Source organism: Equus quagga, chromosome 17, assembly GCF_021613505.1.
Source record: "Equus quagga isolate Etosha38 chromosome 17, UCLA_HA_Equagga_1.0, whole genome shotgun sequence".
In the NCBI taxonomy this organism is placed as follows: Eukaryota; Metazoa; Chordata; class Mammalia; order Perissodactyla; family Equidae; genus Equus; species Equus quagga.
The window spans coordinates 55,632,470-55,656,397 of record NC_060283.1 but is presented as its reverse complement, the minus strand read 5'-3'; the positions used below and the strand labels follow the sequence as shown (position 1 = coordinate 55,656,397).

Here is a 23,928-nt window from a genome sequence, read left to right as displayed (position 1 = left end):
AGGGACTTCTCTGCCCTGTGCTCTGGACTCCATGGCACTTACTCGTGGGACGGCTGCTCTCACGTGTCAGGACATGTGACATGTGTACGCAGCATCAATGACAACTGAAATACACCTGAATCTATCCCAGGTTTTATTCTTCTGTATTTGGAAGATGTGTTTGTGTACAGAATTTTCACCAGAAAGTTTTTATAGCAAACTTTTTATGTCAGAAGTTTATTTTATTGGTAAAATATTAAATAATATACAGAATTAAAAACTGCACTTACACTTCTGAGAAGAAATAAATCTTGGACAAATTATATGCTTGTTCCTGAGATTCCCTAAATTTATTCCAGTAGCTGTGCACTCAGACAGTACAAACCTTTATAATATAATCCTTTTCACAAAGTATTACAAAGTTTCTGCAGCTTCTTTAGTTGTACACACATACAGACACACACTCACACAGGCATATACAACACTCATACACATATACACAGTACCCACACACATGCACAGAACACGTATGCGTGTGCATTAAAAACAAAGAAAATACAAGTCCCACATTTTAGTCCGCAGTGATCAAAGTGTTCAGCGGAGGGCTCCAAACTGGTATAGAGCAGAGTGGCTTCTCACACAGCTGCAAAGACTGTTGCAGTATTTCCATAGTAAACCTCATTTTCTGAGGTATAGTATTTGAGCCTTAAAAAAACTACATTACACTGAGCAAACCTGACATACAAGGTCTGGAATTTTAATTTTACATATATATTTATATATATATTTCTTTTTTTAAACAATAGTTTTTATTTCCCCAAATTATTAGTTTTGAAAAAAAAATGAGGTTTACTGGTTTGACCTATTTTTTTCTTTTTTTTGCTTCTAAAACTCAAAATATCCTAGGAACTGTCAAGCAATTAGTTTTTAAAGTAGTCTAATTACCTTTGGTATTGTTAAAGAAAAAAAATCTAAAATGGCCAAGACACATACTGTACAAATGCAGTAACTGCCTTTAAAAGAAATGCCAAGGAAATGTTATCTTTTAACAAAATATGTATTTACATTACAGCAGTTTTACTACAGGGACATAGATATAAAAAAAGAAAACCAGCATACTACATATAAATATGGATGATACAAAAAATACTTCTTACTTAAATTTGTATGAAAAGAGGAGTGCTCCAAATATTTCTTAAAAATTGTCTCCAATAGGTGAAAGATAGGTGTTTAAAATTGACCTAAGTGCTTCGTTTTTAAAGTTCATTTGCAAAAGAGAAAAGTGAAATAAAAAAATATTAGGTTCTTAATTTAAAACACTGGGCAAGGATCTAAGAAGAAAATTCAGACTTTAAGAATTTCAACTTTAGGACACATTTCTCAGGCAAAAGCTGACTAATTTCAATAGAAATTTAGCCTAAATAAAGATACCAGGAGATTAGACCAGTGGTTTCTACATTTTCTAATCTTTTCACTGTGAGTGTTTTTCTCTTTGCTTTTTGAGTCCGTTAACCAACATACCATGATGTTCAAGGGTTTCTTTTTGTCATTAACTAAAGAAAGAATAAGTCAGAAAAGAAAAAAAAGACAACCATCGTTTTAAGACTTCAAGGAAAGTATTGCACTTGTATAGAAAGAAAGAAAAATACTTTTAAGCTAAACAGCAGAAGCAATCATTCGGGGATTGCAAATAACACATGGTCTAAAAGGTCCGACGATTAAGAGCAAATATGGAGCCCGGAGAGCCCCTCCACCTGGAATATTATTGTGGTAACGTTAAAGCATTTTCTCCCAACAGGGAGACAGTTAAGACTCTTTGCTTTAAATTTTAACTTCTCTCTAAAATCCTGCCAAAGACTGTTTAATCTCTCATAATATACATTTTAGGAGGAAAACCAAATCAGAACACAAAATCTAACAAAAAAGGAAGGCAAACATACCATGTTATGACTACATAACCTCTGAAGTCATATTTTAGGTACTCAACATTTGAAAGTGAAAGTAACACAAGGGTTATATACCTTACTATTTTTAATCCAACTACTTTTCTTTTTAATATAAAACTACACTTGAATATAAAAATATGTCAGCAGATTATACAGCCAACAAAAAGCACACACAAAAAATTAAGACTTAGTTGACCAGTGAATTGGAAATAAGAGTTGACCTAATCTTCAAACTAGCAAGGGGAAAGAAAAGCAGAGATGTCCAGAGACCATGATGGAAGGGACATGGACAGAGAGGAGACAGGAGCGGGGAGAGTAGACAAAATTTGAGATAACAAAGAACTTCCTGACACAGAAGGGGAAGTGATTTATGTTCAAAATCTGAGAATGCTTGACAGTCAAAACGTTTTATCACAGTTTCAGAAATTGAACTACCCTTAAAAAACAAACACAAAAGAATAAAACAACAGAAAACAAAACCCAGAGTCTTTCGTTACAGTGTATTCATTTTTTAAAAACCCATTTCCAGTAAATTAAATTAAGCAGAATCCTGATAAGTGCATAGTAGGGGATTCAGTGACCTCCACCCGTTCAAGAAGCGTTTCTTACTGTGTCACTTGAGGTAATTCGAAGGGCCTGATGAACTGCAAACTGGCCTATCTGTACCTATGTGAAGTTACATGCTGTACTTTATGTGGTTTAGCTGAGGGCCTGGAGATTTTATATTTTATTCACAATAAAAAGGACATCTTAGAAAACTAGTCATTCAGGTACCACTCTCTGTATGGGATAAAGGTTAATTCACAACAAATTTATACAGAAAATATATAAATGCAATATTAGGGGAGAAAAACCCCATAAACAAAATTAGGAACTTATTTGTAAGAGTGTGTGTGAAAAATATTCACCAACTTACAGTACAGCAAGAGAAAACTAAAGAGCTAGAAATAGAATGTTACATAAAAACCTTAGGGAAAGTCCAAAATTTTAGGTTTCTGCAATAAATGTAAAAATATTCAAGGTGTCATTATTTGGCCTAGCAAGATACTATGATAAAAAGAAACACTAGCATATCACAGCTTCTTGGTCATATGACATTTGCTTCGTATAACAAGCAGCTTATTTTTTTTAAAAGCTGTCATATCCTAACATATTCACTGCAAGTAGCACACAACCATGGTAGGAAACCATTTGAGACTGCTTTGGAGAACAGCAACGTGCTGTGACTGCTCAGTTTTGTTTTGTTCAAGAAGAATGAATCACCTGCTTCCTTACATTATTCCATAAAATGTTAACAGATGAGAACACAAAGGTTCTAAGACTAGTGCAAAACTAGTCTGCAGATGAAATCCCAAAACAATACTGCATTTTATTGACCCCAAATTTCACTAATAGAGACTCGTATGATATTAGAACTTATTCTTCCTTAAAAACAAAACAGAAACACATACCATAATGCAATTCACGGTGAAAATTCCCCTCTACCTCATGTTTTACCTGCATAATCTTGTCATGGTATTCAGAAATACTAGCAGACTAAAAAGATATTAAAACCTGGTTTCAAAGTTTCCTTTTACTTTAAACAGATGAGCTGAAAGTCTCTGGATTGAAAATTCCTCTAACAGTTTTGCCCTAAATACATAAAGATGAATTATATAGTACTCAATTTTAAATGATTTTGAAAAATACATAATAAAAGCGTTGTGGGGCTCCAACAACTAACCAACACTCTCTCAATGCATTTTAAAAAGGCACCAATATAAAGAAATTTTATAAGTATTTAATACATTAAATTCAGGATTTTCGGAGACCAGTTACTGTATATTTTAATTATTTTGCAGAAACTGGAGGTTTAAAAACATTTATAAGATAACTTTCATATATACAAGCTCAATTTCACCCCCACTCTTTTTTTCTTTTGCATTTGGGGACTTTCTGTTTTAGAATAATCTTCATACAGATAGTACTCACTAAAATAATATATAACTAAAGATGACCACAAATGTAACTTACCCCTTTTGTAAAATGAACAATTCAAAGTTAAAAGAATAATGTAGCTAGTACCTCTTATAACCTAAGTTCTGTCTTGAAACTAGGGGCATACAGTTTTTTGTTTGTTTTTTAGCATCCTTTTCTGTTCTTTTTCTACTTTAAGGAATTATTTTGGAGATAGAGTGAAATAAGTAAAACACAATTTTGGAAAAATAAGTAAAACGTAATTTTCATCTAAGTGCCTTCACTGATGTAAATTTTGTCAAGCATTTATAAAATATCACAAAGACTTCCTGGTTTTGTGAGGTGTATAGCTGAGACAAAAACTGTAAGTAAAAACAATACCAAGCTCACTAAAATATTCTTGTCTTTCTCCATTTGCTGACAAGTAAAAGTTGATAATTTTTCTTTTCTGTATCTTCCTATTCAAAAGTAATTTGTGTTTCTTTCACTTTGGAGGTTAGATCATATCAGCTTAAAAATCTTTTTTTTTTTGATTGTTTTGATTTATTCCGGAAGTAGATAGATTTACGTTTAATAGTTGTGAGTAGTCCTAAAGACATACCAGTAACTTCTTTAATATTTCTTAATACAATCTGGTAAAGTAAACCCACTAAACTGCTCAGGTAGTAACTGTATTTTAACTCTCTACACACTCTTGCAACACATCTGATCACTGTAGTTGCTTCTTTTCATGAATTTTCTCTAAAAGAATGTGTGTGTATACACACACACACACACACACACTATGATGCATACATACAATTGCTTGTATGTATGTATGAGAGAGACTCTCTACTTGGTAGCCTAATCTAAACTCTACTGTCTCATTCTCTCATTTTGTCCCTCCAGAAAATTCTCAACGGAATGTTTCAACAACTCAGTCTCTTCCAATCTGCTTATTGGTCACGTTCAATGTTTGAAAAAGCCAGATTAGAATGGTTTTTAAAAGTGATTGACCACTATTAAAGATAGCACACTTTTCCAACAGGAGCTGGAGATAAAATTCTGGGCAAAATTAGGGCAAAGCAATGTGATGAATTTCTGAATTTTTGCCACACTGGAAAATACAGAGGCTAACCCATTTTCATTCCCCTCAAATACCCTGTAATGTGAAATCTCACCTAAATAAACCGGGCATGTAACTGTTATGTAAAACTTGATTTATTTGGTGTCTGACCCTCATATTTATTTCTAGGTGCCGCCACTTTGCATATTACCTTTTGTGAAGAAGAGGCATGCAAATATAGCCATCCAGAGTTTCCCAGAAAGCACTGTGTCCAAAAAAATTCTCTCTAACCTCCACATTTGAATTGACCTCGTCCTCATCTGTCCCTGCCACACCCTGAGCCATCTTTACCTCCTTCTGTTCCTCATATCATGAAGCTAAGGAAGTACAAGTGTACACTTGTAGCAAACACTCTCACAAATATTAAGCCCCTTCAATAAAACAGATTCCCAAAAAGATGAAGTCAGAAAAAAAAAAAGAGTGCATTATTCCTGTCTTCATAGGGGTACTACACAACTCTTTTGGTCCATCTAAAATCAGTTTCATCCCAGGACAGGTAGGTACATGATTGTTCATACTGTAAAAAAAAAAATAGGAAGCAGGAAGAAAATTCATGGATGATGCCAGCAGAAGTTCACACAGAGCCAAAGTTATGAACACACTGAGTGCCATCCAAATGTTTCCTTAAATTTTAGTAAAACACAAAACCACTAACTTTATTTACCTTCCTCCCAAAAGAAAAAAAAATGAAATTCCAATTATTTGTGAGTGGTTAGGGTTGGTGGGTGAGGGAGTCTCAAAGACATGCTTTATCTTTGAATAAACCGTATATTCACAACGTACCAATGTATGAAAGCATGCAGAAAAAAATGGCAGTTGACATTCTATTTAAAACATTTCACATCTCTGTTTTGGTGCATTCTCTTAGATTTAAAGGAAGAGTTTGGATATTTCTCCAAAAATAATTACAACAGGGGCTAGTAAAAGAGAGCTGACTTGTAACCATTCTGCCCAGCTCTGGCTGTGTTAGTGCTTAGAAGTTGCTTAAATAAGCAGATGATAAACTAGAGAATGAATGAAGAGCAGTGTTAGTGCCAGATTTGCTTATCTGTCCATAGTTCACTAGTCTTGCTAATTCCCACATCATTCTGTATTAAGAAACATAGTTTTAGCATCCTACTTAATGATTTTTTTTTAGAGCAGTTATCAGTTACTGCTTAACAGAATTTAAGTATTCATAAATGGTTATCAAATAATCCAGCCACAGTCAGGCCTGTCCTCTCTAAATATAAGCAGCCAGTTCTGCCTCCAAGTGTGTCTCCCCAAATGACCTAACGGTCTCATTTGTTCCTCCCTCTAATGCTGCTGGACTGCAAAAAAACAGAGAGCACCCGATAAATGAAATGAGAACCTGCACAGGAAGTACGGCAACACGTGTATAGATTAAAAGATGAGAAATTCTGTACTAAGGGATTGAGATTCACTTCTGACAAGGACTTATAAATAGCTGAACGTTTTCAAGATAGAAAGTCTGCAGGGATGGTCACTTTCACTTGGCGGTTCGGACACATTCTAAACTCCAAGAAGGGTAAAAATGAGCTTCATTTTTCATTTTATCTACAGTCCAATGCACAGGTTACAAAGAAGTTCCCTTTTCCTTGCACCAAAAGTGGTAAATATTATTATTGAAAAAACACGAGAATAAATAGCCCTAGTTCCGTAACCTTATGGGGTTCAAGTTAGCACATTCAGGTCAAACTAGCAATTGCTCTGAGGAGATTTTGAACGAAACAGCTAGCTGATTGCAAGATTTTTAAGACCTTCCACTCGAAGAGTAAAAGATGAATGGACTACGGACAGAACACTGGGTGGTCACAGCTTGAAAAAGCCAGTGAAAAGAGAAATACCAGAAAAGGGATTTCTGAGTGGGCATTTTCCCCCTACTGCTAGCCTAATTATATTTTTCTGCTGACTGCTTAACACTGATTAAATGCTGATAAAGTGACAACTGTAAGCATACTTTTAGAAACAAATACATATACTATGCTGTTATCATATTACAACTTTAAAAGAAAACTTCTTGAACAAATTTATGAAAAGCAGAGGTCCCTTTTGGAAACTATTGTCTGCCTCTTTGCCACTCTTAGACCATATGTTATTCTGAAAACTAGATAAAAATACTATTCGTTAAAGGTGTTAAAAGTAAGGCTGCCAGGGTGTCTATAAAATGCCAGTCATCAAAACTATGGAAAAACAGTGCTTAGGTTTAGAAAAATAAGATCATAGGACCTCAGATGTATTGTAGGTGTCCTTAACTACCTGTAGTTGAAAAGTTTTGCTATATGGTACAGTGTATAACATACCGTATTATAAATTCCATAGGGGAGGTAAACATAGAACTCACAACAACTCATCGAAGGAGCTGAAAATAACGTGTTTGTGTTCCATGATCTCTAGAGGAAAAAAAACAGTTTACGTTTTGAAACAATTTCTTCTTTGAAGAGTAAAATTACTTATACTGTTTTAAACTGCGAAAGTCCTACCCAGAATAAGCTTTCCTGCCTTCAATCATAATCCTGAACATCAGTGGCAAATCAGAATCTCTTAGGTAAATTGTTATGAATCAAGCGATTTTTTCCCAAAGCATGATATGCCCTATATCTATGCATGGCAGAAATGAACTGCTCTTAAATTCTCACAAAATAAACAAGCCATGTTATCAAGAAACAATATCCCCTGTCCCTTCTCTCTTCTGTTTCTTCCTTATTGTAATTAGGCAGAGCAAATGACACTGTGTCCACAAAATAAGAATTAATGATAGTAATAATATTAAAAAAAAGGTATGTCAACATCTGAGGGGAGGTGGGATTGTAAGTGCAGTATTTCTTCATGTGCAGTTCATTACTTCATAGGGGTCCCCTTTGGAATGAAAAGGCCTAGTGGAATGTGTGCTCCCCTCGAACAATGTGTGATGAAAACTCGTAACGGTCCTGGCTTCTGTAGCCACAGATGTTGCATTCCAGTGGGTCCCGGTAGCCATGGCAACCCATGTGAATGGTGTACATGACATGGTCTAAGAAAAGGACTCGGCAGTGCTCACACTTGAAGGCCCTAATCTGTTCTCCTTCTCCATTGAAGACCTTGTAGATGTCCTTCAGAGAACCCTTAGGAGCCTTGGTGGTGTCCAGGGCCTTGACATCCTCCTTCATGTAAGCTGGGCTTTGTTTCCTCTTGGGATTTAAGGCAGGGTTTCCTTGGTAGGACTGGTGGTCATCATGGCTGCTTTCTGAGTCAGTAGAATCCAGGCAGCTATTGCTGGGAGAGGCCTCTCTTTCCTGGGGTCGACTCTTTGGTCTGATGAGAGAGATAGGGCCATCCATGTTGTTTTCATGACTGTCGGAGGTTTCCCTGCTAATAGGTCTTTCTATCCTATTTGGATGATAGACCTGAGAATAAGCTGAGCTTATAACTGGGGCCACCTCAGCGATTGTGCTTGGTGGGTGCTGCATCAGAGGGTGAAGGGCCTCAGCTCCAAGGTAGGTGATTGCATTGTTGATGGCTTGGTCCATCATGTGAGACTGCATCAGCTCAGCCTCCTTCTCATATGTTAAGTTCATATCAAAATGAATGTCTGGGTAGCTGAATCGCATGAGCTTTTCCCCTGAAAGGGAGAGGGGGAGAAAAGTAAAAAGGAAAAAAAGAACATGACAAAATGAGTGACTGGATTAAAAATATAAAAGTACAAAGTTAATTAATCACTTCCATTTTCCATAATATGGTATATCTTATCCTTTAGATCAAATATTTGGGCTCTTTAATTCTGCTGAGACTCACAAATACTCTTCACCTGCAAAGGGGATTACTAATAAAAATTTCACAAGCCGTTTGCACCTGTTCTAATGTCATCATGAACATGCATCTAGCCTGAAAGGCGCGATTGAGTGTGTTATCTTATTTTCATTCTCTATTAAAATTTCCACCTGACTAGAGCTCAGTGACTATAAGAGAAAGAAGTAATATCAGGTGAAAATATGTCAGAGACCATGCTTGTTTTTTCATATTTTAACATCAGTGATGAAGCCACAAAGGTCACAACAGCGAGAGTGATCTGGTTATAGCATCTGTCACCTATGGTTGTGTAGGGTTGCTTTGGTTGATTTAGCTGCTATATTAGAAAAAATAATCATAGAACTAATTTTTGTCATTCTGAAGAATTCAAAAAAGTCTCTGTTAAAAATACTGTTAAAAGTGGTACTGTCTGATAAACTGAATGAAATTTAGGGCTATTTAAAAATAGGAGTGTTATTTCCCACAGCACCCACTTATAAACTTGGAAAATATTATGTTTCATCGTTTTGTTTCTTGAAATGGATAATTATTCATTTTCACATCACCCCTTTCTTACTCAGACATGTGTGCAATGGTGCTGGTATGTAAACCCATTGTTAGTTTTCCATAACTTTTCTTGATTAAAAGCTGTTTGTAATTTTCCCTTTAATATTTACTTTAACAAATTTAATTTACTTAAACATAATATCTAAACATTATAAAAGAGTTGAGTGGGTAAAGCAGGACAAGTAATTTTAATTTTCCTCCTTCAAAGATTTCCAGCTTTGGACAGAATATTTTATCTTTTCAAAATTCTGCCACTAAAACAATGAGGTTTTTTACAAATTATCTAGTTACTCTGATAGGTAAATCTTACAGATAAATTCTTCTTAAAAATATATGTGGACTTATAAATGTTTAATATGTTGTGTAGATGGATGCCTAAACTGTAATGTTGACAGGAAATGTTGATCCACAGAACTGCATTCTGGAAAAGCACTTTCAGGTAGCTAGTATTATTTCAGGTTTGAAGAAAGGTCCCCAGAGTGAGATCAGGGTAATGATGAGAGTAATGAAAATGGAAGGAAAAAAATGATGAAAAATTATCTCATGGTATCCAGTTGAAGATATTGCAATGTCAAGAGTTTAAAAGTTAAGCTAGACAAACCTAATCTACATTCTCAAAGAGCTTCCAGTTTAGTGGGAATGACAGCAATTTAGGGATCATTTATAATACTGCGTGATACGTGCTATGGGGTCAAAGAAGAGGAATACATAACTCATACTACTGGAGTAAAAGAAGACTTCTTGAAGGGAGCAGCATCAGAAATAAGAATTCAATGGCCAATATTAGCCAAGTACAGGAATGTGGGGGTGGAGCAGCCGGTAAGAAGGCTCAGAGTCAAGAGGGCATAACTTGTTCAAAGGATTACTTATACTGCAATATGGCTGAGAGTGGAAATACATGAAAAAGAAGGAGTCAGATAATACAGTTCTCATTCGACAGCTAAGGAATTTGAATTTTATCCTGAGGGCAATAAGGATTGAAGAGGTCAAACAGGGAGTGACTTGACTAGATATTTATCTAGCAAGACAGTTTAGAAAGTTGTCGCTATAAGAGATCACGGTAGCCTGAACTAGTATAGCGGCAGTGGATATGTAGAAAAGTCGATAGAATGAAATGAAGTTTAGAAAACATAGTGGGTAGGCCTTGGTAATTGTGCAGACACAGAGAATGAGAAAAAGAAAGAAATTAAGCATGAAGCCCAGGTTTCTAGCCTGGGAAACTTATTGGAAGACAATGAGATAGAAAAGATGATGAATTCAGTTTGGGGAAGACTATGAGTAATAGTTATGTCCAGTGAGTACTTAGATATAGTCTCAAATTCAGGAGAGAGCTCTGGGCTTGAGATGTAGATATGAGAGTCATCAGTTGATAGAAAGTAACTTCTGAAGCCATGAGAATAGATGATATCACCTAGACATAGGAAAAGTATGAAGAAGAGAAGATCAAAAATAGAACCTCGAAGAACATCAAGACTTTTATGCCTGCCTACAGACACAGCAAGGGAGAATCCTGTACTGGGGCCCATGTTTAGAGAGCCCTGGGCCTTGCTCGTCATGGAACGAGGAATGTGTAAGGCCAAGGGAATGTGCCTATCGGGATTTTAACTTCTAGATCATACTCTGGATACCCAGGACTCCAGAATTTCTTGCCAAATGGCTCTGAGCTTGCACCTAGAGTCAGTATAGTCTTCTTCATAGGTCCATCCTCCTGAGTACCGATTGTGCTACTGGTATGCACACACTTAGGCCTGAGGAATGGCCAACACACTACTCTTGATGTGCTGTGTGTGGAAGGCAATGTGAAAAGAACTTGGATGTGCAGGCTGAGGAGTCTCCAACAGGTGTGCACGAGGCTCCTTTTGGTATTGGACAGAACCAAGAGTGGGACTAAGAGAGGGGCCTGGCTCCAGGCCAGGGAGTGGGCCTGCTTGTGCTGCCAAGGTCTGGTGTGGAATTCAACGAAACCTGAGAATTCTATATTTATTTGAACTCAGTCTTCCAAGCTAGAAAGGTAGAACATAATGGTTTTTCAGCTTGGTTTATAATATTAAAATATCGAGGCATATGAATGGAGGCCTCCATTAGGGCTTTTGCCCTGTTTGCTTAGCTGTTAGGGGTAAATCCATAAAGAAGACTGAGACAGGGTAGTCAGAGAAACTGGAAGAAATGCAAGAGAGATAAATGTCATAGAAACCAAGGGAAGAGAATGTTTCAAAAGGAATTGATTATTCAATAGTGGCAAAAACTCTCTAGGAGTTGTGTAAGATAGTCTAAAAAGGGTCCACTGGATTTGGCACTATGGAAGCTAGTGGTGACCTCAATGAGAATAATTTCAGATGAGCATGGGGAAGAAAGCCAGATGCACAGACTGGGGAACGAGCAGAAAGAAATTATGGAAAGTGAGCATAGAGAACTCTTTCAACAACTCCATCTTTCAAGATGAGTAGAAAGTAGGTAGTAACTGAAAGGAGACTTGAGTTTGAGGGAAAATTTATTTTAATGATGAGAGTTTATCACCTTAAATGGTGAAAGGAAAATGCCGACAGAGTGGGGAGGTTGAAATATAACTGAGAAAGAGGAAAAATAACAGTGTAGGGTATTCAGGGGGCTGGGATAGGAGAATTGAAAGAGGGATACTTGTTTCACTGAAACAAGGAAAAAAGAAGAAAGTGTTCATGTGGATGTACATAATCCTATAGGATTAGTGATATGATATTGAAATTATCTTAACTGACTTTATTCTCTGTAAACCTAGATATAACATCATTAAGGAGTGAAGTACCAAGTTTGTAGAGAGTAGAGAAAGGCTGAAATGGCCATAGAGTCGACTAGGAGAGAAGACTATTTGGGCATGGATTAAAGGAGGGCTGCTACTTAGTATGGATGGGACAACTGATACTTGAGATCACATATTCATTTATTTATAGTGACACCAATTTGTAAGGCTGTGAGATTTCCTCCAAAAGTACTAGCAGCTATGTAGATATGGAAAAGATGCTCAGTTGGTTTCACTAGACAGTGCGGTTTCACTAGGAGGTGATAGGACAACAAAGCAGGAGAGTCAAGAATATTGGCAAGAGAGGGGTAAAAGTGATGAACCATGGAATCTGAACTAGACAAGAAAAGAGAGGAAGAGGCAAAAAGATGTGCAGAAAGTTCAGAGATCAGTGGCCTGGAGGGCATGATCAGGTCAAAGAGGAGTATTTCACTGAGGGACATGATAAGGAATTTATGGTGTGTGGAACGATGAAATTGTTTGTTTCAAAAGATATCACAGAGACAGTTACTGTGAAATTGTTATATATCACTATTAGGATAGAACACAAAAAAAGAAGAAATATCATCAAAAAATACCATCATTTATTCCTAATAAAAATCCTAATGTTATTATTTTAAAATCAAAATGTAATTTAACAAAATCTGTCCCTCTTTTCTAAAGGAATGTAGTCAAATCAAATTGAGAGTAGCAACTCTAAGTCATAGAAAACATGAAAATGTTCCAAAGAGCAGAACGAAATAAATTCAGAAGACAAAAAGAATAATAATAAATTTCATATTTTCCCATCTAAACTAGTGTCTAGTTGAGATAGAAGCATTTAATGGACATCCATCAAATTTGAAAAATAGATGAAACGGCATTTTGAAAAATAGTTATTTATCAAAAGGAAGAAGGAAAAGTTACCTAGGGCCCAAGGCAGGCTTTAGAACATACTCTCGGGGCTTTAAACTGACCTATATGTATTCACACTGCAAACTGTGATCCCTTAGGGTTACTCTTTAGCCTTTTCTTTAAATGAGCTCTGTCAATAAATCTCCCCAGCTTGTTTGAAAGTGATGCTTTGGTGACTTGTTAGTTCTTCAATTTCAGATTGAAAGGAAATCTTCTCTAAGTATTTATTGGAGCAATAGGATGTTATTACTCTTTCCTCCCTGAAATAACCAAAGAGAAGAGTTTTCTCCCGGTCATTCACATGAGGAGGTTCCACATGCTCTGTGACACTAGAATGTGAGAAGCTGTTTGAATATTTTCATCTCTTCTAATTTTTACCCTACATAAAGTCTATAAGAATAGATATATTACATATATAATTAATGACAATTCTTTATGTAGAATCTCTATTTTTCATACATTGTTTTAAAAAATTAGAAGAAAAATAATGAAAACAATGCAGATCCAAATATGAAACATCATGAATGTACGTTGCTGCATTATTTTTCTAATGCAGAATTTTGATTAAAAAAGACTTCTCTTCATTCTAGATCAAAGAGTAAAAGCATTAATATCATGTAAAGAAAACAGTTTAAAAACCTGGTACTAATGCAGATTTAAAAACAGATTAAAAAACTGGCTTATAGGCTATACCATTTCCCTTAAGGATTATTACTTAAATAAATTAGCATTTTATTTTTACAGGCTATTCCATTTTCTATATCATTTCAACCTGAGATAGCAGCTTCTATCCCAAGTCTTTCCCTTGTTTCTCTTTCTTAGGCCCATATGCCTATGGGTGTGCATGTGTGTGCATGTGTGTGAGTGTGTGTTGTGTGAGAGTGTGGAACACGTGGAGTGGCATAAAGGAGAAAATAATAATGGAGAAAAGAGTTGGGTATTTATTTCATGAACTGAAATACACCATATATATTTCTAATGCGTGGGAACATGGCTTTGCCCATTAAAATCACCTTTTAAAGAAATAACAGAATTTGTAATACTTACCCACAAACTTTTGTGGAGTGGAGCTTTTACGTTTTCCCATATTCCCCGTGAACTTCTCTATGACAGCAGGTCTCTCAAAAGGCACCAAAGAAATATTGTTGTCCATAATAGGCTCTTGTTCCTTACAATCTTCCATAGGAGGTACTACGTAAAACCATACAAAAAATGCAATCTGATAATTTCTTCAACATTTTAGAAGATACACAGCTGGATTTGCCATGTCTATATGTGTTTTACAAATACAAGCTAGTATACTTGAATAAAGCAAGTATAAAAAATAACCTCTAGTGTTAAAATGCACTGTCTAATTTTACACACACACACACACACACAGGATTTGTTTTTATCCTGGTCTCTCTCAGATCAATGACACAAACTGTTGCCACGATTGGTGGCAAACATGTTCATCTTGTTTCTCATCTTATTCCTCTGAAAGTGTTTTTAACATTGATTAAAATCAATACTACTTCAAGACTGCACTATTCTCAAGGTTTTGGGAGTTTATTTTCTAAAACAATTTAAGTCAGTCAATTTGTTTTAGAGGAAAGCTTAAATAGACACACAGAATTAACACCACAATATTATCCAGATTTTTTTTAACCCATGTATTTTCCTGTGGCAGATTTTCTATTTGATGAGCTGAGAGTGAGCTGTGAGCCCCACTGGCAGTAGTTAAATACCTGCACTGAGCAGCCTTCGTGAAAGAGGTCCAATTCTGAACATGTCTGTGCACAGTAAACTGTGGCAGCTTTATGACTGTAATTTATTTTAAAAAGAGCTCTTCAGCAGGATAGAAGAATCCATTTCCAAATTGGCATATTTGCTCACTAAACTACTGCTCTAATTCATTTGACATAAACTCTTCAAAGCTGCTCCCTCTCCATCCCATTTGTCTAAGTTGCTATGGGCTAATATATTAGCTCATAGATATTGACATTAGATATTAACTTTCGTTGTGCCGACAAAGAACTTATAAAAGTTGTTTTTGAATAAAAATGTTGTCAAAAGATGTTTAACTAAGGATAGAGTAACATCTGAGACAGATGAGATGAGTTGACTAAAACTAATGTTCATAGGAAAGACTATAACTTACTACTTCATGATTATTGTTGCTTTCACCAATTGTATTTGTGCTAGTTCTTTTTGGAAACCCAAAGGTTTCATATCTTAGGATACTTCTACTTGTCGAGCATGCACTGCAAAATGATTTATTCTCCTTTCATTTGTAAAGGATAGTCCCACTGTGTGAAATACAATGCATTGTCATTTATAAGGGCGCACACTAAAATAAAGGAAGAAAGCAAGAGATGAAAGTTAAAAATCCAGTGCACAATTCAGGTGACCTATTTAATAACCGATGCAGGCTGTTGAAGAAATGAAAAATGGCATCAGAAAATTGTTTTCCTAATTTGGACATGTTTAAAGAAATCAGCATTCAATCTAAGTTTTTGGTTAACCCAGTAAGTTTGTTCGATGGGCCAGAAAAATGTAACATTTAACCTCTATCTTATAAGAAGCCCTTCAGTTACGAACAGCAAGGGATTCTGCAGTTATTTGATGTTAATCTGGAAAAAGTTCCAAGACGAGATTCAGAAACAAGGAAACATTAGGTCATTTTCTATACTGATATAATTCACGATTTATCAAGTGGAAAAGTATATCCCCAGACATTACATAAAACATTATGTCCTCTCTTAGCAACAACTAAAATTAAAAAAAGAACACTTGAAAAGCAAACAAAGGATGGCCATAGAATTCAAATAAGGAGGGCCAGGAGGAGGGAATGGAGTGGTGATGTGGGGAACCACGTAATTCCACACAGATTACTGTCAAAATCTTAACTTTGTTTTGGGTTGTGGATTCACAGACCCTTACCACATTATCTCAAAATAACTAAACAACTGAAAAACAGGCCATGTACGGACCAAAGATGAAAATATGTCATGGACTAAGATCCAAAATGAAAGAAGTAAAGAAAAAAAACTTTGTTGTAAATTTTGCCAAAAAACAGCAAAACTGGTTAACAGGGTTTGCCCCAAAATTGAATATACTAATTAGTTTTGAAATGAGTAGTCTCAAACTTGGCAGTTTTGCTCTAAGTCTCACCTTGAATTTTCATATTTGCACATATTTAACACTCAGAACGAAACCTGGGTGTGGGAACTGTCCCACACCACATCCACCTCAATTCAGATGATTTGTCCCAAGTTCAATGAAGCTCATGTGAACTGAAAGCGATGACTTTGGCAGAGCTCTAACTTCTACTTTACGACAGCTCTTTACATATCAAATACTGATCTTGCTCCTACCATGTTGGCAATAATAATAATAACAACAACAAGTGACGTAGACTATGTGTTAACTACTGTTTTAAGGGTTTGACATTTAATAATTCATTCAATGCTTTCAACAGCCCCTTAAGATAAGTACAATTACCATCTCCATTTTATAGATGAGGAAACAAAGACCCAGAGGTGCTAAGTAATTCCCTCAGAGTTTACATCTATATTACATAGGAAATACATGAGTTGGACCTTGGTGCTGTGTCTCCAGACCCTGGACTCTTAGCCACTATGCTATACTATTCTTTGCAAACATAATTTGAGAATTGACTTTTTATAAACAAGTTTGACATTTTTACGGTCTGCCATTAGGAAAAGATCTGATACATTTTCTCAATTATGCAATTAATCTGATTTTTTTTGCTTTCATGGATCTGGGTGCAACTCATCAAAATGTTTCTGGATATATACCGCTTGAAACACAAAACACGTCCTCTGGTTAACTCATAATGTGTTAACCACATAGTGAGATTCATGCAGGCTAAGAAAACACCAACATGCTAACTTCATTTGTTAGAGCAGACTTTATAATCAAGCATCTTCCTTGACCTTATTTTTGAGATATAACCAGGATACAAATATATTTATACTTGCATTATTTCCTCACATTGATAAATCATAAAGAGAGAACCATAAAAGTTTTTCCAACACAGCTATTTTACCAAACAATCCACTCAAATTTCAAATTCCAAGAAGATACAAGTCTGGGGGTCTTAGATTAGGTCACATGTCCACCCCTGGCCAGAGAAGGCAGGGTGTCTAGACTGAGCCTCTCGCCATGGCTTCATGCAATGGGAGACGGTTCTTTAAAAGACAATGGGAGTCTTGTAAGCAAAAGGAGGAAGGTATGTAGGGCAGCAAAAACAACAGCTATCCTCTATATTAGCGCAAAGGTGCTCCATGCTGCCGAATCTAAAAGAAACTTTTCAGTTATCTTTGTTATTTTCTTGACAACATTGCACAGTGCCGATACTTGCTTTGGCTTCTGTGAAATCACTCTTTCCATTTTCCCCCCCTCTGCTCTTACTCATCTCCATGGCTCTTTTTTTCTTTTTCTTTTTTTTCTTCCTGGTGATATGGCCTTCTTGATGTCTCACTCTATACTTACCCATATAACCTTATTAAACCTAATACTTCAGGCCACTACCTATATAAGATGGCTCCCACATCTTTATTTCTTACCCAGACCTCTCTCAAGAGTCTAAGATCTATATATTCAATGTCCTCCTAGATAGTTTGACTTGGCTGTCTCTCACAGGTACCTAAAAAATAATGTGCTCAAAAAGTGAAATCTGCATTTCCCGCCCCGAACTTTCTTGTTTTCCTAATTTCCGTCTCATTGAATGGTAATACTGTCTCTGCTGTCATCCACGCTAGATACCTGTGGCAAATCCTAAACTTCTTCCTTTCACCTGCTCTCCTGTCCCTTCTCCTCCTTGCTACCTCTCCTTATATACACACATGGAGGTACCAACTGTTTTAGACTCTACATTTATAGTTGCTCTCAATTTCTAACATTTCTGATATTCCAGGCTACTAATCTCAACCCGAGCAATCAGGAAATTGTTCAATGGTCTACGTGCCTCTATCTTGACTCTTCTGATCTATCTCCCCCATTTCTAGCAATAAAATGTTAAAGTAATAATGTTTTTTAGGATAAGGTACATCTTTGCTTAGCACAATAGGCCCTTGATGCTCTGTTCACAGACTGTTTCTTTAGCCTTATCACCTTCCAATTTCTCTTTCCCTTACAATCGGGGCTCTAATTATACACAGCTCCCTATAGGTCCTTAACCCACCATGGCCCTTCAGACTGCTAATTCTTCACACAAGCTGTTCTCTCTGCATGAAACACCATTCTCTACTTCTTCAGTTGGCTCTCTTTCCTTTGAAAATCTTGTTCAAACATAACTTCCTTAAGAAAGTCCTCTTGGACACCCAGTCTGACTTAGATATGTATCCTCTCTATGCCCCTATAATGTGCTCTAACTGTTGGTTTACTGGTCTGTTTCTTCCAATACTTGGTAAATAGCCTTAGGGTAGGGACTGCATTTTATTAGACTTGTTGTCCGTAGTACCTTTCATGACGTGAGACAACTATAATCTTCAATGGTTGTTTACCAAATGACTTAATGAAGGAAATGTCACCCAATGGAAAGAGGTCCAAGAAGCTTACTAGAAAGTTTACACGTTCTCAATCATGTCTCCATGCTTGCAATAAAAACTTCCCTTTCCCAAATAATTCAAAGCATAGACCTAAGAATACATATTCTTGCTTTAAGGTTGGCCATCTTTCTGGTTCACACTTGCATTTTTGTCTTCAGGCAAGGGGGCAAAAGCTAATTACATACTTTGGTTTTTAAAGCTTTTTCTTCAAGCTGAACAGCCTTGAAAAATTAGCTGGAAGATAATTTTCAAATAAGATAATCTTCCAGAAAATGCAATTCATTATTATCTTTCTTTCTAAAACTACCAGTCATGAACTTCCTCCCTTTCCCTCAAAGTCAAGAACTTTATATTCTACCAACTAAATATGTCTTTAGTATTTCACCCTGTTCCCTTCTCCTGCTGCTGCCTTTTCATCTCTTCCATGGCATTCTCACTTCTAGTCTCTCCCTGCACTCCAATCAGGCATCTATTCTTTACACTGGTGACGTTTTTCTTTAGAAGACACAAATCTGATTACTTCAATGACATTCAAACATTGGCTTAGCATGAAAGGCACTATCTTTGCATCACCACCTACTATTTAAGTCTTATTTCCTACCACTGCTTTAACTCTAACTATGTTCAATGTCCAGAAACCTGTTAATGTTCTTTATACCTCTAAGTCATAGCCTATGGCAACTTCTCTGTCGGGAGTGCACACTGTCGGAATCTGTCTGATCTATGCAATTTTTCTCATCCTCATGTACAAATTAAACACTACATGTAACAAACTTTCCTTGACTCCTCCAGACAGGTCAGTTCTGCATCTGTGGTCCTGAAGAAGTGTATATATACTTTTATTAGAGCATTTGCTTCATTTTATTTTTTAAGTATGTATTTCCTATCAGACTATAAATGCAAGTAAGAAATTGTGTCCATTTATATGTATATCCCTGGAACTTTCCACAGAACTTGGCACATAGCAAGTCCTTAATAAATGTTTCTTGAATGAAATGAAAGAATGAATGCCTCTTTGACTTCAGACACTTTCTCACTAGAAGAGCTAACATAGGGAAGAAAATGTTTTGGGAAAGAGAGGCTAGGAAATATAACTATGTCAGATATGAACAAAAAAATAGTAATTAATTTCAAGGAGCTAATGGCAACCACAACGACAGCAACCCCCCACACCCACCGCTAAAAGAAAAGACAAAAAAATAGACAAGATGTAATACGATAGTGTGAGAGGGAAGGGCATAAACATGAATTTCATCGTGGCTCTGTTTAAAAGGAGGAACATGCCAAGCCATGTGTATGAGACAAGGTTAGTGATGAACTCTAGTAGCATTTACCCATATTTTTCTCTCCAGTGGCATCTATCAATCCCTACCTCATACAGTCAATTCCCCACCAAGCATGTTAACAAAAGGAAACCGAGATTCAGGATGATCTCAAGCTATTATTACAACACACCTGGGAAAAGTACAGCATGAAATGGCATTAATATAAACTTACGTGGTTAAAACTATATCCAATATTGACAAACACATATTTGGGTCTATAAATGATGCCCCCAGCCCACTCCATCTTGGCTTTGCCCTCTGATTTACCCAGTACCTGCCTGTCTTTCCCAATTTCCCCACTCTATTCCAGTTTCACAGCTACTTGTAAAGGGCCTCTGCCTGTCAAGGGTTAAGTGATCTGGGAAACGGGGGTTGACACTGAGGCGGCAGCAGTTTAGAAGTCTTTTTCTCCCCAAAATACATCTGTTTAAAATGTTTGTCAGCACTTATTCTATAATTGGTTAATCTGCCAACAGATAGTTAAATGTCGACTATAATTATTTATGTACACCTTCCCTCCCTGTCACAATATAAAGTCTTTTACGAGAGAGTTTATTTCTTATTCAGATGTGTATTCAACACAATTTCATAAATAACTGTGAATGGAAAAATGAATTAATAATCCAGACAAATGTCAAAACTGCAATGAGAGAACATGATATGGAAAAACCAGTAGCAGCTCGGTAAAGTGTCTCTGGAAAGCTGGGGTGTGCCCCAAGCCTCCATCGGCTACCTTGCCTCAAGCCACCTCTAAAATCAACAGCTTAAACAGAAACAGTGCTTAGCAGGCAAATGAAACCTTGAATGCCTACGCTAATGCTGGTAAGTAACATAACTTTAAAGAGGACGGCACCTTTACTCTTTCTTAATATTTAATGCCCTGAAGTCTAAGAGTAAAAAGAACTTTTTATTGAGCACTTATTGCATATCCAATCACATTTAATTCTCACACCGAGCCTACGATGACACACTCAGACACCACACAGTCAGACCAGGCTTGCTGGACTCCCGGGCCCACCATTCCACTGTTACCCTCATAAGCCCAGGTAATGCAAGCTTGCATTATCAAATTTCCCAAGCCTTAAAACACAGACAGGCTTTTAAAAATGCTAGTTAATAATGATAATTTAAAAGTAAATGGACTCACTCACAATGATGAATAGAATGAAATCTGCTACTGTATGATATAAGCTATCGTCAATACAAAGAAATGCTTCAGTTATTCAGGATAACAAAATAAATATTTTAAGTTAAAAAAACTTCCAAATTCAGCAACAAATAATAATCACTAGCTGTCTAATGAACACAGTTCCACTGTACGTATTACATAAAACAAACAAACTCACAAATAATCCTGGAGCTCTCTGTAAGTTGCTAAATAGATATTTATATTTTAAAAGTGACTACAGCATTCTCCCAATTTACTATTTAATATTGCCCAAATTTTTTAAAAGTAAAAGATATAAATGTACCAATAAGTTAAGACTTCTGTATGTACTTGTATAAATAATAAAATCAATCTCTATAAAACTATATAGGAGAAGATGGATGCTATAAATCTAAAGAATTGAAGTTCATAACTTTCCTTTGTAAGGCCGATTTACTAATGTTAATTTTTCAGTTATAGAGGATTATGAATTGATAAACTTTAGGGACTGCCTTCCTACCTGCTGTTTTGTATTGTGGAGATCAGGATGTTTTGCTCAGGTTTTGATTTTTGCGGAGGGATGTGGTACCTAATTCTGGTCTAGATTTTTCCTCACACTTGTAGAAAGCAAAATCAGTAATTTCCAAGCTAAATCACAGACAGATTGAAGAAATTTCCAATTATATCACTGAGCACTGACCTAAGAGAATCGAAAATGCACAAATAACCAATTAATTCTTTTAGGAAACCTATAGACTTAGGTGGAACCATCTCTAACTATTCGGTGTAACCAAAGAGAAGAGTAAATAGTACCTTCCTTCGGTCTATTGAAGGTCGGTCGGCTGCCATTATTATGTTAATTCAAACACGTTATCAGAAATAATTTGGACTATCACAAAAACAATATAGCTTGTCTGCCAAGTGTCTCATAGCTCAACTTATTTCAAGTGCTTAACAAGATAACCCCATACAAAGTTAATGTGATCTAAAATTGTTTTAAACAGAGTAAGAGTTTATCTTTATGCCGAAAGGTAGAGAGAACTATTTAACCCATAAAAACCTACAAAAGTAGTAGGTAGAGGGGGTGAAGAAAATTGGGATGCCATTTCTACCCACCATGGTGACTCATGACCTGCCCAGCAGCCTCCATGCTGACATTCTGGAGATAGTTGTGGCAGCGTTCCTTGTGCTCCTCCAATGAACTGCGCTGCTTGTAGCTTCGTCCACAGTAGTTGCACTTGTGAGGTTTACCCACTGCGAAGAGAACTCAAGATTAGTCTGCTGCTGGCATCGTCCAAAGCATAACTAACAGCTAACTTTTGATAGTCTGGAGGAAGCGTTCATGTGCTTTTCAGACTTAAACCTCTTCCTCCTCCACACTCCAATTTAGGCAGGAAAAGATAATACATGTCTACCAAGAATAAAAGCCAGAAAAGGCAGATGGTACCTTTGGCAATCGGGGAAATACTGAGTCCAGTTCATGCTCTGACTGTGTCCTAGATCATGAAGGGCGGAGGATCAGTCTTCAGTTTATCTGACTCTCAGTCCTAACATTTACTCTGATACAATTCTCTCAGCTTTAACTCATTCAAAAGACAAATTAGGAGTGTCCTAGATACGTGATGAGAATTATTTTTTATTTATTTTTTGGGGGTGGGTAAGGACAGAGAATTTTACTGAAGAAACCTAAAACGCAACAACTCGAAATGTCATTGTTTAACGAAAAGATTATTCATGGGTACCAAGAAGACTAAAAAGAATTCAAGTGATGAGAAAAAGTACAGATAAAAGCAGAGAGTTTCTCTTTTCTTTCCATCTTGGTAATAACTATTCACACATGCAAAACTTTGCAGCAGTTAAGTGCATTCTCCCACATCAGCACTGTTCTTCTCTTACTGAGAATTAATCTACTCGGGGCTTTGAGGCAGGGCTATTAACAAGAACCACCGAAGCCCTAACGTACTTATACAATGATAGCAATATTTTCTAACACATGTCACATTCAGGAAACGAATTATTTTCTAGTAGCCAGAGAGTCATACACATCTCAGTATATCTGATAAAATACAGCTGTGCTCACATAAAAAAGCAAACAAAAACTTTAAGAAATTGATTAAAAGAAACACATTTAGGGAAAGAGGCATGTTTTAATGTAGGACTGTTCACAAAGATAACACAGAGCACCTTGATTCTTGGTTTTGAATGGATATGAAAAAACATAAAACACCAGGTGGTCTGTGCCAAAGCCCTTGGTAGTAAAGCGTAGCGTGAATCAGGTCAGGGGCTCACATTTGACTCCCATAGGAATCATCTTGTTTCAACCAGAGGACAAACAGACAACTCTTTTTTACGGTCAAAGACAGCATCCCTAACTCCAGTTGCCTTACAAACCCAAGCTATGGCACTAGTCACAAGTGGAACCGAAACACTCTAACAAGGCCAGGTATTCACAGCTGCATAAAAATCTCACTATACTCATTTTTAAAATGCCTGTAGATTGTATTTGAGGTGCGCATAAACTAAAATCAGTTACTTCATTATCAGAATTTTTTGTAAACTGTCTTTAAAAAATCAAAGCTCTCTAAGGCAGGATTAGTCATTTCTGAAAATACTAGGCGAAATAACTTCTATTTTTCAGAACTGAAAATTTCTGGGAAGTAGAAACCAGGTAGTTCTGTGTGCTGTGAAGAATCTGCATCACTCTGCGAGAGCAGTAAAAAATACAAGAAAATAGTTTTAGTCAAAAATAGTTAAAGAAAATAATATAAATACATTTACACGTAATTGCATTCCAAGACAGGTATATATTACAAAAAAAGCCTTTGCTATCACCGTTACTCAATTTTGGGTTCATTAGTGCTGTTTCTCTAGAAATAAGTGATGAATTTGCTCTAAACAAGCCTATTAACC

At 36.3% G+C, this 23,928-nt stretch overlaps 1 protein-coding gene across 10 annotated transcripts in view; it reads right to left on the bottom strand.

Annotated features, from left to right (window-relative positions):
• Positions 1-200: 200 nt before the first annotated feature.
• Positions 201-23,928, bottom strand: part of IKZF2 (IKAROS family zinc finger 2) — a 159,406-nt gene continuing 135,678 nt past the window's right edge. For all 10 annotated transcript variants that reach the window (XM_046644124.1, XM_046644126.1, XM_046644123.1 and 7 more), the window contains 3 exons: positions 22,135-22,272; positions 14,039-14,182; positions 201-8,587 (listed from right to left, as the gene is read on the bottom strand). In XM_046644124.1, the coding sequence (XP_046500080.1) occupies positions 7,863-8,587; positions 14,039-14,182; positions 22,135-22,272 (1,007 nt within the window). In that variant the 3' untranslated portion in view covers positions 201-7,862. The remainder of the gene's footprint in view (positions 8,588-14,038; positions 14,183-22,134; positions 22,273-23,928) is intronic.